This window comes from Hyla sarda, chromosome 1, assembly GCF_029499605.1.
Source record: "Hyla sarda isolate aHylSar1 chromosome 1, aHylSar1.hap1, whole genome shotgun sequence".
Classification (NCBI taxonomy): domain Eukaryota; kingdom Metazoa; phylum Chordata; class Amphibia; order Anura; family Hylidae; genus Hyla; species Hyla sarda.
This window is the reverse complement of record NC_079189.1, coordinates 445312942-445330892: the sequence shown is the minus strand read 5'-3', so window position 1 is coordinate 445330892 and position 17951 is coordinate 445312942. Positions and strand designations below refer to the sequence as shown.

At 41.6% G+C, this 17951-nt stretch overlaps 1 protein-coding gene across 6 annotated transcripts in view; it reads left to right on the top strand.

Moving 5' to 3' along the window:
* Positions 1-17951, top strand: part of EP400 (E1A binding protein p400) — a 170342-nt gene that overhangs the window by 50915 nt on the left and 101476 nt on the right. For all 6 annotated transcript variants that reach the window (XM_056533150.1, XM_056533142.1, XM_056533153.1 and 3 more), the window contains 10 exons: positions 1066-1173; positions 1279-1667; positions 4044-4319; positions 5196-5381; positions 5590-5730; positions 7247-7325; positions 13232-13287; positions 14455-14509; positions 14667-14750; positions 17595-17800. In XM_056533150.1, the coding sequence (XP_056389125.1) occupies positions 1066-1173; positions 1279-1667; positions 4044-4319; positions 5196-5381; positions 5590-5730; positions 7247-7325; positions 13232-13287; positions 14455-14509; positions 14667-14750; positions 17595-17800 (1580 nt within the window). The remainder of the gene's footprint in view (positions 1-1065; positions 1174-1278; positions 1668-4043; positions 4320-5195; positions 5382-5589; positions 5731-7246; positions 7326-13231; positions 13288-14454; positions 14510-14666; positions 14751-17594; positions 17801-17951) is intronic.

The following is a 17951-nucleotide window of genomic DNA, read 5'->3' as shown; positions in this document are numbered from 1 at the left end:
TGTTTCTGCTTGGCTCTCCTCGGAGAGTGCTGTATGGATTAATAGACAGTTTATGAGACTTTTTATGATACTATGGGGGAGATTTATCATTCAAATTGTACTCTACTGTTTTTTGACCGCCGTTTTTTCTGTCTAACTTTTTCCGTTGCGGCGTGTAATTTATCATAAGTGTGTACTGTAGATGATGAATTCTCCACCGCTTTGCAAGGGCGGGAAAATCTCTAGCTTACGTGGTTTTGTAAGTGTACTTTTGGTCGGCGTACTTTACCGCCTGGAAATCGGGGTTTGTGCAATTTTTAAAAGTAGGAAACGTCTACTACAAAAGTCGCACAAATGTCGCTAATATTACATGACTGCGCCATCACATCGCCAATTATAGACGGAAAATAACGTCTATATTGAATGATAAATATCCCTCTATGTTCATTCAATTTGAGCCACAAAAACATCATTTGAAACTTTTAGACCTATGTTTTGCATTTGGGCCATTTTATTTGATGTTTTTGGTCAGTTTTTCAGCAGTTTTTTTTTGGGGGGGGGGGGGCTACAGCAAAAAGCTCTTTGTAAATAAGTCATTTTCCCCTAAACCTGCTAAGATGTGTGCCAATATACAGATGTGTTTTGATGCTTAATTGGCTGATAATAAGGTCCTGGTACTTGATTTATTATGGTAGTAGAATTAAACTGTGTGAGAACTAAGGGACTTTTTTGCATTAAATATGTTAGAATTCAATGGAAGAAAAAATTGTGCTTGAACATTAGTTGTGCCTGAATCTGTACATGGCACACTCAGCTTCCCAAGAGAGTCAAGCTGTGCCAAGTAGAAATGAATAGGAACTTCTTCCTATTTATTTTAGTAACTTGTGGGGGTCTCAGCTCCTGGAGACACACTGATCAAAACTTATGACCCATCGCCATGGGTCCACCATTTCAGAAGTTTTTGAAAGTAACGGTTACCCCTTACGATTTGTCTGTCTTGCTCAGTTGTTGTCTCCAACGACAGTGAAACAGTTCTTATGTAATGATTCCTGCTTATTATAAGAGAAGTCTTTGTGATCACTGCAGACCCTAGCAAGAGAGCACGCCTTGATGTAACACGCCATGGAATGGTTTACCAGCACCCAGGGGTGGCATCTGGGGTACCCCTACAGCAGCTAATGCCTACTGCACAAGGTATTACCATCTTTTTGTTCTGCACATGGATGACATGTTGTAATATTTTTGTCCTGCATTTTCTTTCAGATATGTACTTACTGTTTTCTTGTCTTTTCTGTCCAGGGGGAATGCCCCCTACTCCACAGACGGTACAGCTGACAGGGCAGAAGCAGAACCAACAACAATATGATCCCTCCAAGGGACCACCTGTGCAGAATGCTGCCAGCCTGCACACCCCTCCACCCCAGTTGCCTGGCAGGGTGCAGACTCCCAACATTCCAATATCTACCCTTCCTGCTGCACTGCACCTGGCACAACAGCAGCAACAAATCACAGATGGTCAAATTCAGCCTCAGATCCAGGTACAAATTAAAACCCAGACCTCGGGGATGCCAATCCAGGCATCTCCTCAGAATCAGCTGCCATCACAGATCTCCCAGTCCCTGCAGCCAGCATTTCATGCTCAGTTACCAATAACTGTATCACAAACACAAGGCACAGTTCAGCAACAGGTATGAAAAGTTTTCATTTTGCAGCATTCATCTATACAGCAAGATTTATGTTTATCTGTTTTCCTCATACCAAATCTGCATTTGTCTGTGTGTGTGTGTGACTAGTCATATAAAAACTCTGTAGTTTATTTAAGGATAGTGATCATATAAAGCCACATATTGTTATATAGTTGTTTGGTTCCTTTTTAAATCATTATGATACCAAAAATCGCCCCAAATGTCTCTGATCAAAAAGTTTACATACCCTTAAATCTTTGGATTTTTTACAGACACACAGGATGACAGACCCAAGTTAAAAAAAAAAAGCTATTAAATTGTGGATTTTTTAATTGCAAGTAGTTCCTGTGTATAAATAGTCAATAAGTTTGTTAGCTCTCACATGGATGCACTGAGCAGGCAAGATACTAAGCCATGGGGAGCATAAAAGAACTGTCGAAAGACCTGCATAACAGGGCTTTATAAATATTGAAAAGGATATAAAGAGATATCAAAAGCCTTGAAAATGTCAGTCAGTATTGTTCAATCACTTATTACCAAGCCAAGATAAAGTAGATCATGAAAGATTTCATCCACCACTTCCCGAAAAATTGTTCAGGATACAAAGAAAAGCCCAAGGTAATACAGGCTGTGCTAGAAGAAGATGATGTGGTTGTTTTAAGGAGCACAATGTGACGATTCTTAAACAAATATGAGCTGCTTGTTTGATTTGCCAAAAAGAAAACCTTCATTGTGCCAATGCCACAAAAACATTTTAGTTATAATATGCTTGAAAACACCTTGACATGCCTCACAGCTTCTGAAACACTGTAACCTGGAGTGACAAGACCAAAATAGAGCTTTATAGTCGCAACCATAAGTGCTATGTTTAAAGGAGGGTCAACAAGGCCTGTAGTGAAAGGAATACCATCCCTACTGCGAAGCATGGTGGTGGTCACTGATGTTTTGGGGTGTGTGAGCTCATAAAAGAGAATCTTGTGAAAATGAATGAAGATGAATTCAAAATGTTATCAGAAAATACTGGCAGACAATTTGCATTCTTCTGCCCAAAAGTGACCATCACAGTCCTGTCCTTAAAGGGGTACTCCGGAGGGAAAACAATGCATTCAAATCTAGTGTTGCCAGAAAAGTATGATAGTATTTGTAAATGACTTCTATATAAAAATCTTAAGCCTTTTATTACTTCTCATATGCTGTATGCTCCAGAACTATACAACTTCCTCTTGAGCATACAGCAGCTGATAAGTACTGGAAGGATCAAGATTTTTAAATAGACATAAATTACAAATCTATAAAATTTTCAGGCACCAGTTAGTTTGAAAATATTTTATTCCTCCAGAGTACCCATTGAACCACTGTGGGGAGATCTTAAATATATATTTCCTGCAAGATGACCAAAGACTTTGCATGAACTGGAGGCATTTTGCCAAGACAAATGGAAAGCTATAGCACAAAAGACTTCACACTGTCATTGATGCTAAAAGGGGCACTACACAGCATTAAGAACTTAGGGTTCGGATTTTTGAACAGGGGTCATTTCATTTTTTATTTGTTGCCATGTTTTGTTTTATGATTGTACCATTCTTTTATAACATACAGTTGAATATGACTTCCATAAAAAGTGAAAGAACTGTGTTTTGCCTATTAACTTATGTTTTCTTTAAAAATGGTGCAAATATTACCAGTTCTCCAAGGGTGTGCACACTTGTGAACCCAATTGTGTAAATATGTATGTATAATATAATTTTTTGTAAAATTTTTTTTTTATAAGCCTCTATGTAGATCTTTTTACTGCAAAAAAACAACTGAAATTGATCTTAATATAACCCATTTTTTTCTTGCCATTCCTTTGTGGCTTATATGTTGTATGTTGTGTATGTATATATTTATACAGAGGAGGGGGAGGGTAGTGTAATGACACCTCACATGACCAATAAAAATGTTATTTGTTGTGCCAATTGCCACAACAGAAAATGTCTAGAAGGTGGGCTCTTCTCATTTGATTCCCAGATCTTCCCTGGCCCCTCCTTTCAGTTTCCTGATTGGATGCTAGGTATGTCACTCAGAGCCTAGAGGTGGGCTGAGAAAGCTCTCCATGCAGAAAGATCTGTGCAAGTAAAGTAAAGTTGCATTACCAAAATCAGATGTCATTCCACTCCCTCCCCAACCTCTTTTTAGGGCTGTCAACAGTTTTGAGAGCTTAGCTGACACATTCCCATTAAAGTGTAGGTGGAAGACAGGATCTTTAAGTTTTTCGCCAGCTATGTTGCTGCCTTTGTTGGCATCTTTGCTTTAGATGATACTATTCTTTACAATATTAAGAAGACAATGCATATATTTTCTAAGACTGTATTGTTTTGATTGTATTGTCTCTCATAGACTGTCACCCTGATGAGGCCGGCTGCAGAGTCTCCCCAACAACGTCTCACCAACAGCAGTGTACAGCCAAATTCATTTGTGGCTCCTGCTGCCATCTCTACCAATAACCCTGTTGCATCCTTCTCACTGCCAACAAACAGAACCAACCAAACTGCAAATAAAGCTCTGTCCGCCACAGTTACCAAAGCCTCTACTGGAACAATTGGCATTAAAATCCAGACTACTGTACACAGCACGGCAACTCCAGAAAGTTCACAGGACAAACTGATGGAACAGGTGAGACTGATATTGTGAGACTGATAAGTAATAAATTGTCAGTTTAAAACACTTTTGATATGTTTTAGAGACATGTCAAAACTTTTGATTGGTTGGGATCTGAGTGTTCAGACTGCAACCAATAGCTAGAACTAGCTGGGAGAATATCGCCCTAAGTGAGACAAACCTACAATGTAAGTCTATGGGATCATCTTGGTAAGCCATGCTTTTCTTCCCATTCATTCTAACATTTGGTCAGGGTCTGAACACTCCTTTTGACATGTCTTTACAACATTACAACAGTTTTTTTTTAAGTGACAGGTACACTTTAAAGGTTTCCTATAAACAAATATAGCGTGCATGTGCATTATCCGATCAAAGTTAACATTATTGTCTCTATGTATTATACAATATTATGCAATGTTTTACAGGTCACATTTTCTTGAGTTAAATAATAAGTAATACATTTGATGTCGAAAATGCATAACTGGGTGAAATATTGCATGCACAAAAAAAAAAGTCTTTCGACCAGGACTGAGGAGTAGTGAATGTCCAGCTCTTTTTGTTCTCTTTCTTGTTGGCCAAGTGGTGATCCTATTAATGTATTTCCCCTTTAAAGGGGTACTCCACTGGCCAGCGTTTGGAACTTAATGTTCTGACCGCTGTCTTCGTGCTGCGGGGGGTGGCCATGCCCCTAGTGACATCACGCCCACGCCCCTTCAATGCAAGTCTATGGGAGGGGGTGTGACAACCCCTGCCATGACTTACATTGAGGGGGCGTGGCCGACCTCCGCAGCGCGAAAACAGTGGTCAGAACATTAAGTTCCAAACGCTGGCCAGGACTAAATTCCCTGACTGTTGTACTCGGCATTGTAATAATCTGTACTTACTACTTAGGAAAACCTTGTCCATCAGCGCATTGCAGAGCTTCGTAAGGAAGGTTTATGGTCTTTGAGGAGACTTCCAAAGCTACAAGAGCCCTCAAGGCCCAAATCACACTGGGATTACTTGTTGGAAGAGATGCAGTGGATGGCTGCAGACTTTGCTCAAGAAAGGATGTGGAAGATGGCTTGTGCAAAGAAGGTAAACTAGAATAAACACATTTTATCCATTGGACCATTATACACATCTTTTTTATTAGTCTGTATATATATACCGTATATATATATATATATATATATATATTGGTGTAATACATATAAAGAATGCACCCTGTGTTTAAAGATTTAGTTTTTTATTGCAGATAGTGATGTTTTTTGAATCATTACCTGTTTCTGTTTTCTGGCTATAGTTGGTGAGAACTGCTGCCCGCTATCATGAAGAAAAGAGAGTGAACAATGAACGAGCGCGGAAAGAAGAGGAGAACAAACTAAAGCGGATTGCTGCTACAATTGCTAGAGAGATTGAGTTTTTCTGGTCCAATATTGAACAAGTGAGTTTACATTATTACTTTGAATACCATGTTTTCAGTCCAATGAACATTTAGACAAATCATTTATTATGTTTTCCCATAGGTTGCTAAAGTTACCACCTGTTTTTGTTCTCTTTAGTCTTGGTGGTTCTTGGTGGTTACTCAAGGGCTGAGTTTACAGTAGTATTGATATAAGCTGTGAATAAAGGCTCATGCTGTAGTGGCAACATGTCCATGTATTGATGCTAGAATTAAAAGCACTTTTCTTACTGTTATGTAGTGCAAGGATTTTCTTCCTTGCTGCAAGTAGCCTAATGTGGACATACTTATACATACGTATAACAGTCGCATTTCCCAAAAGCTGTCAGTTTGGGTCATAAGACCCATGGTTAGGCCAGGATTTGTGGCTATAATACAGACATAAATATATGTTTGTATAAGGCTAGTTTGAACACAACCAAGGACTAGAGCCCTGTAGTTCAACAGAAAATTACAGTGTATGATAGAAAAATAATATTATTTAGCCCCTTTGCATGGTATAGTTCAGGAGAAGAGAAATTAGCTGCTCTAAAAGAATCTTTATAGTTTACTGAGCTACTTGTTACTTTGCTTCATTGTCTCCAGCTTAGCTGTAGTAAAATGCCTATTGGTTACAACAGGGCCACTTGATAATTTCTCTCCTTTAAAGAGTACCTGTCTCCAAATAAAACTTTTAATGTATTGTTGTTTGTGTAATTAGCATACACTTTCCCATTCACTTGCTTTTAAAATTATCAACATAAATATGTTTAAATTGTAATAGAAAAATCAGCCACTAGGTGGTGCTTTTCTGGCCCCTGCTGTAATTAATACAATGAATTTGGTCTCCTCCTGGCCTGGCAGCAGACCAAACTCAGGAAGTTCTACTTCCTGCACTGAGCTTGATTGACAGCTGCACAGAGCCTCACTGAAAGCTGCACAGAGCCTCACTGAAAGCTGCACAGAGTCTTACTGAAAGCTGCATAGCCTTGCTGACAGTTCTGCAAGCATGTGAGGGCAGAAGTGGTACTCCAGCAGGCTTCAGTGATGTCATGCCTGCTGGGAAACGCCCACTTTCTCCTGCTGGGAGATTGCACTATGTGAGCAAGAAGAATGGTAAGATACAGATCTTTTTAAAGCTCTGAAAATTTGTTTAAGGGTGGGAGGAGTGTTAGGAGTAGTTAGGGAACATAGCCTGAGTTAGTTTAGAAAAGTTTATTTGGTGACAGGTAGTCTTTAAGTGCTGTAATTCTGCATCAGTAATCTTGTCCAATCTGTCTAATGCTTTGCCTCTCAAGCAGACCAAATGTTTTAGAAGACCACCTACATATTTTGATTGGATGGATTTTACAGTATTCATTTTTGTACACAGCCTTCTTCTTATAGAAGACCTCCTCTGTAGCAGACCATTTTCAATGCAATTTTAGGTATCCTTCACTCTACAGTGATGGCTAGTAATATATGGCTATTAGAAATCATAATATGGCATTATGAGAAAATTTATATATATATTTTTTAGGTTGTGGAAATTAAATTACAAATGGAGTTTCAAGAAAAAAGAAGAAAATCGCTTAACCTAAGTATGGACTCAATGAAAGGTAAGTGATACCTTAATGTAATGTTTTGTCAACATGTTTAACTCCTTGGGGACGAAGGGCGTATGCATACGCCCTCGCGTCCTGTCACTTAGGGACGGAGGGCATATCCATACGGCCTCGGCATCTCCGATCACTGCCGCTCGCCGGGCGGTGATCGGACCGGGATGACTGCTGATATCTATCAGCAGGCATCCCGTGGCAATGCCTAGGGGGGTCTTGAGACCCCCCCATGTCGGCGATCGCAGAAAATCGCAGGTCAATTCAGACCTGCGATTTGCCGCGATCCGGGCAAAATCGGGTCACTGGTGACCCGATCGCCCGGAAAAATAAGACTGATCGGAGCTGTCAGAGCCAGCTCCGACCAGCCTAAAGGATAGGAGCGAGGTGGCAGTGTTGCCACCCCCTCCTATCCCCTGCCATTGGTCGGTCAGGCTGACCACCAATGGCAGGAGGGGGGCGGGGGAGTTAGATTTCATTTCCCCCGCTCTGGCCACCGATCGGAAGTCGGTACAGAGTGGGGGAAAACGGGCGGAGAGGGGGGAACACGGGCAGGGAGGGGGGAACATGGCCCGGCTTACCCGGACCTTCGGAGGCGGCATCGGCGGCATCCACGGACCAGCGGCGGAATCAGGAAGAGCGGCGGCCGGAAAGTGCGGTGGAGAAGGCTGCAGTGAAGATTGCGATAAGTGATGTTCACTGTTGCCTTCTAAAAGCTGCAAAACTATAACTTCCAGCATACCCACACAGCCAAAGGCTGTCTGGGCATGCTGGGAGTTGTAGTTTTGCAACATCGGGAGGGTCACAGTTTGGAGACCACTGTGTAGTGGTCTCTAAACTGTGGTCCTCCAGATGTTGCAAAACTACAACTTTCAGCATGCACTGACTGTCTGGGCATGCTGAGAGTTGTAGTTTTGCAACATCTGAAGTGGCACAGTTTGGAGACCACTATATGGTGGTCTCCAAACTTTAGCCCTCCAGATGTTGCAAAACTGCAATTCCCAGCATGCCCAGACAGTCAGGGATGGTGGGCGTGTAGTTCTGCAATATCTGGCCCTTCAGATGTTGCAGAACTACAACTCCCAGCATGCCTGGACAGCCTGGGCATGCTTGGAGTTGTAGTTTTGTAACATCTGAAGGGCTACAGTTTGGAAGCCACTACTTAGCGGTCTCCAAACTGTTCTTCCCCAGTTGTTGCATAACTACAACTCCTAGCATGCCCAGACTGTCCAGGCATACTGGGAGTTGTAGTTCTGCAACATCTGAAGGGCCAGATATTGCAGAACTACATGCCCAGCATCCCTGACTGTCTGGCCGTGCTGGGAATTGTAGTTTTGCAACAGCTGTAGGCTCACTGGTTGGGAAACACTAAGCTAGAGTCTGTTTCCTAACTCAGTGATTCCAACCCGTGTGCCTCCAGCTGTTGCAAAACTACAACTCCAAGAGTGCACTGACAGACCGTACATGCTGGGAGTTGTAGTCTTGCAACAGCTGGAGGCACATGGGTTGGAATCACTGAGCTAGAGTCTGTTTTCTAACTCAGTGGTTCCCCACCAGTGTGCCTACAGCTGTTGTAAAACTACAACTCCCAACATGTACGGTCTGTCAGTGAATTCTGGGAGTTTTCATTTTGCCACAGCTGAAGGTTTGGGGCGCCCCCCTCCCCCACCTCCATGTGAATGTACAGGGTACATTCACACGGGTGGGTTTCCTTCAAGGAAACTTACTGTGAACCCCTGCCTGTGTGAATGTACCCTAAAAACACTACACTACACTAACAAATAATAAAAAGTAAAACACTACACATACACCCCCTTACACGTCTCCCCCCCCCCCCCCCCCAATAAAAATGAAAAACGTCTCATACGGCAGTGTTTCCTAAACAGCGCCTCCAACTGTTGCAAAACCACAACAGTGTTGCCGGACAGCCATAGACTGTCCTGGCAGGCTGGGAGTCTTGCAACAGCTGGAGGCACCCGTTGGGAGACACTGCTGTAGGGTTTTGGTGGAGACAAGCCCCATCCTTGTAACCGGGTCCACCCCTACTGCAAATTCCTTATTCAGGCCTCAAATGCGCATGGCGCTCTCTCACTTCAGAGCCCTGTCGTATTTGAAGCCAACAGTTTAGGGCCACATATCGGGTATTTCCGTACTTGGGAGAAATTGCGTTACAAATTTTGGGGGGATTTTTCTCCCATTACCCTTTGTAGAAATTGTAAATTTTGGGGGAAAAACTGCACTTTAGTGAAATTTTTTTTTTTCATTTACACATCCGAATTTAACGAAAAGTCATCAAACACCTGTGGGGTGTTAAGGCTCACCAGACCCCTTGTTACGTTCCTTGAGGGGTGTAGTTTCCAAAATAGTATGCCATGTGTTTTTTGTTTTTTTTTGCTGTTCTGGCACCATAGGGGCTTCCTAAATGTGACATGCCCAAAAAACCATTTCAGCAAAATTCACTCTCCAAAATCCCATTGTTGCTCCTTCCCTTCTGAGCCCTCTACTGCGCCCGCCGAACACTTTACATACACATATGAGATATTTCCTTACTCAAGAGAAATTGGGTTACAAATTTTGGGGGGCTTTTTCTCCTATTACCCCTTATAAAATTTCAAAAACTGGGTCTACAAGAACATGCGAGTGTAAAAAATGAAGATTTTGAATTTTCTCCCTCACTTTGCTGCTATTCCTGTGAAACACCTAAGGGGTTAACAAACTTACTGAATGTCATTTTGAATACTTTGAGGGGTGCAGTTTTTATAATGGGGTAATTTATGGGGTATTTCTAATATGAAGACCCTTCAAATCCACTTCAAAACTGAACTGGCCCCTGAAAAATTCCGATTTTGAAAATTTTGTGAAAAATTGGAAAATTGCTTCTGAACTTTTAAGCCCTCTGATGTCTTCCAAAAGTAAAAACTTGTCAACTTTATGATGGAAACATAAAGTAGACATATTGTATATGTGAATCAATATATCATTTATTTGGAATGTATATTCTCCTTACAAGCAGACAGCTTCAAAGTTAGAAAAATGCAACATTTTCAATTTTTTCATCAAATTTTGGAATTTTTCACCAAGAAATGATGCAAGTATCGACAAAAATTTACCACTAACATAAAGTAGAATATGTCACGAAAAAACAATCTCGGAATTAGAATGAAAAGTAAAAGCATCCCAGAGTTATTAATGCTTAAAGTGACAGTGGTCAGAATTGCAAAAAATGCTCCCGTCCTTAGGGTTATAATGGGCTCCGTCCCCAAGGAGATAAAGAATCTGTCGCATATTTGCCATAGTTGGTGGGCTGTCTGCCATTTGCAATCCACATTAATGGCCAGAAACCAAATGCCAAATGCATCCCTGGTTTTAATTTTAAGACAATGATACCTGTAAGTGTCCAGAGCTAGCAAATGTTGTTCGCCTACTTTCCAAAAACACATAGGGGGAATGTACCAAGGCTGTACGCCAGTTTTCCTGCATACACAAGTCACAGATTTTTGCACAAGCTGCTGTTTTATACAAAAATGTTCACCTTTTTGCCTTTCTATGCCAACAGACCTTTTCCAAAAAAGTAGGAGGGCCTTAGCATGAATGGTGTGGCCTTTTTATCCTGTATTACTCTTATTGCATACATTAAAAAAATCTTCCTAAAGAACATATATATACTGGCATTATTTACATATTAGCAAGTACTAGATTCTTAAAGAGATGACATCTGCATACCCTGTTTAAGAGAAAAATAACAAGGAAAGGATTGTCCAGCACAGCACCTCTTCAGACACCAATTCACATAGCTAGAAAAGTGACACGTTTCGATTGTCCAAGCAATCTTACTTATACTCTTTGTACGAGTAAGATTGCTTGGAAAATCGAAACAGGTCACTTTTCTCTTTGCCCTATGTCGACTGGAGTCTTATTCTAATACATTTTGCATCTTCCTGAAGAGCTGCTGTGCTGGAAAATCCTTTCCTTGAACTTTTTGCATTGCAGTGTGGTCCACGCTGCCTGAGTGACAGCAAGACATACAGGTGTGAGCTGAATTGCTTCTTTCTTTGTACCATTTTTATTAGGTGAATACAGTTTTTCTAGCTAAAAAATAGCAAACCATAGAGGAATGAATGAGAATGTAATGCTGTATTCACATCTGCATCTGGGTTCTCAGTTCTGTTTATTTTGACATAAAAAATAGAGTTGTCTGCAGCGCTAGTAGAAACATAAAAGATTGATGGCAAAAAAAGACCTTACAATTAAAGGGGCATCCCAGGCAAAACCTGGCTCCGGAAAGTTAAACATATTTGTAAATTAATTCTATCAAAAAATCTTAATCCTTCCAATAGTTATTAGCTTCTGAAGTTTTCTGTCTAACTGCTCAATGATGATGTCACGTCACGGGAGCTGTGCATGATGGGAGAATATCCCCATAGGAACTGCACAGCTCCCGGGACGTGAGTCATCAGAGAGCAGTTGGACAGAAAACAACAACTCAACTTCAGAAGCTAATAACTATTGGTAGGATTAAGATTTTTTAATAGAAGTAATTTACAAATCTGTTTAACTTTCCGGAGCCAGTTGATATATAAAAAAAAGTTTTGGCCTGGAATACCCCTTTAATCTAGTCTGTTTTTAAAGTGAAACCCTAGCAGACTGCATTGGGAGTCATAATGGAAACCATGACACAGATGTGAATAAGGGGTAGTCTGAGATTGAACATTTGTATTGAAAAATTTCCAAAAATGCTGCCATTTAATGCTGCCTCTGGTGTCCTGCTTTAGTCCCTGGCCGTGATCCTCTTCCTGTCCTGTCAGCTGTCCTGTCAGAAATCGTGACGCTTGGGCCTGGAGTGACTTCGGGGCTCGGAGCCAATCACTGGCTGAAATGGGACATCACTGTGGGCAGTAATTCGCTGAGAGGCAGTGTGACACTCTGGGGCCCGATGTCACTCCCTCCCCAAGCATCACGACTTCTGACAGAAAAAGAATCTTGGTCAGGGACCAGAGCACTGGAGGCACAGCTAGAGTGCAGGTGGTAAGTAAAGCTTTATTTTATATACTGTTAAGTGGGCATTCTTCTACCCCCCCCTCCCCCTCCCTCCCTCTGGATAACCTCTTTTAAAAGAGAAACCAGACTTCCCTCCCACCACTTCCCAAAGGCCCCGGGTATCTTGCTCCCGCCCTCTGCTGGCATCTTCTTTTTGCTTCTTGTGGTTGTTGCGTCAAACTGTGGCTCAGCTAAACACTGTAAACTGTCTTGTCCCATCTGGTGTGATATATTGAGCACCAGGTAGAAAAGGGTACAAGGGCTCAATACATCACAGGCTGAGGCGGGACATCTATGTGTCTGGCGATTACCTGAGCTACAGTGTGACACATCGGCCACAAGAAACAGGAAGAGGATCCCATCAAAGGACGAGAGTAGAATACCGGAGGCATCAGGGGAGCAGCAGGAGGTAACTCCGTTTGTCTTAGTTTTTTCGTTGTTTTTTTTAAATGGCAGCATTCTGGTCATGTTTGTTCCAAACGCTGAGCAGCGGATTACCCCTTTAAGATAAAGTTAAAGCCCCTCTTTACGAGGTAGAGGTTTAAAATCCAGAGAGTCCTCCATCTACAAAGTTCTCCTCCTTGAAAGTATAGAAAATGCAGGTACAGTTATATAATCCAGAGTACTTTATAGAGTCCTTTTTCTACAAAGAAGAGGTATATAATCCAGAGAGTCCACCTTTGACTGTTGAGTCTGCTATAATTTCCTTAATTTAATTCAATTTAAAGCTCTGGCGCATTGAGGGGATCTGGAGTGAGGACTTTCTCTGAAGTCCATATACGATAATAGGGCATATGGATGGGGGTTTTCTTCACAAGACAACAGCTTTTATTGTTACAGTAAATAAGATTATTATAAATCTTGACTTGCAGGCCCACTTAAAGCAATTGAAGAGGCTTGTATGAAACACAAACATGGAAATAATAAAGTAAGTGACTGAATATTGTCGTATCTCTGTGTAATACATTGTATGTTATGCATAAAGTTTTTTTTTATTAAATCAATTTTTTTATTGTCTGCATGATCAAATTGTATGTGTTAAAGATCTCTCTCTAGACTTACACATTAATGGCCTTTTCTTGGGATAGCTCATTAATGTTTGATCAGTGGGAGCTTCATATCCTGCCAATCAGCACAATGAACATAACATAGGCTCATGTATAATGGATAGATAATATACAGTGATCCCTTCTAATAGCTTACAATGGCCTCAACATGCAATATTTTCAACATACAGTGGTCTTTTCTGGACCATTGTAACTTGTAACTAAAAACCATTCCCAACATACAATGCTATAGACAGTCCAGATCTGTGAAACGTGTCAAAGGCTGGAGGCCAATCAGAATGGCCAATCAGAATGGGCATTTTACTAATACAACTCTTGTATTACTGAAGTGAATGCACTGACTGGTGTCTGGTAGCGCCTCCCTAAAGTACAGGGATGTACTACATGTTCTATAATACACTTTACCTGTGCCAGGGTTGGCTGCTCCTTTGGACAATAGGTGAGGGCGGCTCCATTTTACTTTATTAGGACATTGTGTGTACTGTACCGGACCCTGAAGAAGCTCCTGTCCTCTACATAGACAGTGATTTACAGCTTCCAGCAGCTCTTTCTTTCTTTAATATGTAAGGACTTGCTTTATCTGTAATAGTTATTTACTTGTTTTTCTTTAATCCTCACTTTTTCCTATTTTTGGATGACATTTTGGTGGCTTCAGAACCAATTACCAGTTTTCCATAAAGTTCTGGTCTCAACATAGAATGGTGTAAACTTACAATGGTCCTCCTTTAACCACTTAATATTTTAAACTTAGGGGGCTTCTGTATATGTACAACAGTGTTTCCCAACCAGGGTGCCTCCAGCTTTGGCCAAACTACAACTCCCAGCATGCCCGGACAGCCTTTGACTGTCCAGGCATGCTGGGAGTTGTAGTTTGGCCACAGCTGGAAGCACCCTGGTTGGTAAACAGTGATTTAGAAGAATGGATGTAAACACAATATAGAGGCCACGAAGCCCAGAATACTTCCAATATCCAAAGTGAATGAGGCTCAAATAAGTATCCTGGAATAATATTTTTGTGTTTTTTATAGATTTCACCAACTTGGAGAAAACGAAAAGCAAGTGCCTCTTGGAGTGATGGGGAAGGTTTGTTGACATTTATTCAATAAAGGAGAAAGGAGTTGTTTGCTGTGTTTTAAGTTTAATAGATTATGTTTCTGAAGATCTTTTATCATTAACATGGTTGGCATGGGGTATAAGAAATAAGAGTTTATGTTTTTTTTACCCTTTTTTTAATCACTAGGTGAAGAAATGACTATTGCAGAGCTGGAAACCAAAGAAGGCAATGTTGACCACCAGGCTGAACTCTCGGAATTACTACGAGAAGGTAACAGGATTTCTCTCTTTGTATAAGACTTTGTGTTTATATCCGCATCAGAGGTTCGGTTAGGAGCCCCCTTCAGATTCTTGCAGATAGATTGCATTTAGATTCTTCTAAATGCATGTGTCAGGATCCGGACTGGTATGCAGTGAGGACACTGGTGGTGGATCCTCTGTGTCAGTGGGGTAATGACGTGGGCCGTACCAGGGGAACGGAGTCTAAGGGGTTACTGGTTTTCACAAGAGCCCGCCGCAAAGCGGGATGGACTTGCAGCGGCAGGAAACCCCCAGGTCGTTCGACCCGATAGCGACTCAACCCCACTAACAGCTGAGACAGGCGCGGTACAGAGGGACAAAGCAAGAACAAGGTCGGACGTAGCAGAAGGTCAGGGCAGGCAGCAAGAGTCGTAGTCAGGGGCAACAGCAGAAGGTTTGAGTACACAGGCTTGGGAACACACTAAATGCTTTCACAGGGCACAAGGCAACAAGATATGGCAAGGGCAGGAAGGGGAAGTGGGTTTTTATAAGCAAGGCACAGGTGCAGGTACTGATTGGGCCAGGCACCAATCAATGGCGCACTGGCCCTTTAAATCTCAGCCAGCTGGCGCGCGCGCCCTAGAGAGCGAGGCCGCGCGCGCCGGGACTGAGCAGACAGAGGACGGGGCAGGTGAGGAGATTGGGATACGACCCGCGGGCGGGCGCGTCCCGCTACGCGGATCGCATCCCCGCCGGTGACACTAGTGCAGCGCTCCCGGTCAGGGGGTCTGACCGGGGCGCTGCACGGAGACGAACGCCGCGAGCGCTCCGGGGAGGAGCAGGGACCCGGAGCGCTCGGCGTAACAGCATGTAAGGTTTTTAAGGTATCCAGTCATGATGTTATTTTTATTGTTCTTCTCTTATGAGTGAACAGTGAAAATTATTACCCACTCTAAGACTGAATGATTTTGTCTTGGTGATATAGCTCAGTCAGTCTAACTGTAGGAGTGCATGAAATCTAGTCAAAAATTAGGAGATTCTTGCTTTGCTTTAATATAGTTTAAAAAATTAAAGACACAGCCTGACTGACTACTTTGGGCAGCTCCTTTACTTTTTATTATTTATTACTAATATAATATACACAAGTATAAATATATTATTATTGTAGAAGTCTTCTTTACATTGAACCCATAGCTGAGCTATATGATTTAGTGAATACTTGGCTCCAAGAATATGTTTACTCATACCTTATTTGCTTTGGATTTCACACACAAAACTCTGCAGGTACTCTCATAGCATGTATTCAGCAAGTGTGTATAATCCGCACTTAGGGTAGGGTCATACGTAACGTATTTTGCTGTGTATTTTCCTACCCATTGAAGTCAATGGGTAGGAAAGCCAGCTGCGTATTTTGGTTCCCATTGACTTCAGCGGGTAGGAAAATATGCAGCAGCAAAATATGGCACATGTGACACTACCCATAAAGAGTACCTATCACCAATTAAAACTTTTAATATAGTGTTCCTTGTGTAATTAGCACAGTAATTAGACACTTTTACTTGCTTTTAAAGTTATCAACATAAATGCCACTAGGTGGCACTGTTTTGTTCCCTGCCACAATTAATACAATGAGTTTGGTCTCCTCCCGGCCTGGCAGGAGACCAAACTCAAGAAGTGTTTCTCTGCACTGAGCTTGATTGACAGCTGCACAGAGCCTCACTGAAAGATGTGAGAGTGGAATTGGTCCCCCAGCAGGCTTTAGTGATGTCATGCCTGCTGGGAAATGCCCACTTTCTCCTGCTGGGAGATTGCACTATGTGAGCAAGAATAAAGGTATGATATAGAGTTTTTTAAAGCTATGAATTTTTTAAAGGATAGGAGGAGTGTTAGTAGTAGTTAGGGAATATAGCCTGAGTTAGTTTAGAAAAGTTTATTTGATGACAGGTACATTTTAAAGGAGTTATCCAGGATTAGAAAAACAGAGCAGATTTTTTTCTCAATTTGTGTATGGTATAACAGCTCAGGTCCATTGAAGTGAATGGAGCCAAGTTGTAAAATCACACGCAACCTGAGGACGTGTGTGATGCTATTTTTGGAACAAATTAGCTCTGCTTTTCTCTTCCAGGAGAACCCCTTTGAGGCAGTTTATGAATGTGGATTTCACACAGAAAACTCGATGGTTGCAAACTATAGGGGAGATTTATCAAAACCTGTCCAGAGGCAAAGTTGCCCATAGCAACCAATCAGATCGCTTCTTTAATTTTTCATAGGCCTTCTTAAGAATGTAAGAAGCAAGCTGATTGGTTGCTATGGGCAACTGGGCAACTTTGCCTCTGCACAGGTTTTGATAAATCTCCCCGTATGAGATTACCTGCAGATTTGTGTGAGTGAAATCCACAGCAAGTTAGGTAAGTGTGGTTGAAAGGTAAGAAAAGTTGCTGGGGTGAAGGAGTAGCATTATGTGGGCTGAAGTGGAGGACACTTGATAAAAGGAAACCTAAAACCTTCTTCAATTCCATATAAATAAACATAATATACTATACTGCATTTCATTTTGCATTGAGAATGCAGAATAAGTCCACAATGGATGCAAGTCCATGGTGTAACTGCAGCGATTCCCCAGCATCAGGATATTGCTGATTTAACACCTCAATTCTGAGGGGGAAAATTTTGCAATGTAAATCAGTGAAAATCTGCAGCATGCTTTGGCTTTCTGGTACATGCTGATTTTATTTAAAAAAAAAATGTCATCTAGATTCCCACAGGTTTATAGTGGAGAATTCACACAGCAAATCCGCTGTGCATGGACCTGACCTATGGCCACAATTATGTATTGATATAATTAATAAGTCTTTATTTTTTATTTTTTTTGCAGATGTGAAAGACCTAAGTGGAGATTCAGATGTGCCACAGAAGCATACTATCCTTATTGACTCTTTACTTGACACAGACCAGTTTAGAACGGCTGACTGGACAAGTCCTGCACATTTGAGCTCCAGGAAGCACACCAGAGATATTGGAGATGTGGCCAGGGCAGCAGAGTTACTTCTCCCAAGTGGAAGTGCACGGATTACGTGTTCAGTAAGCATTCAGTGCATGTGTTCCTGCTACATCCTTAAATAGACTTGTAACTGCTGTATAATCGCAGAACTATAATTCTCTGTTCAAAAAAACAAACATGAGAAAAGCTTCATGGTATATATTTAGGGTACGTTCACATGTGGATTTTGCT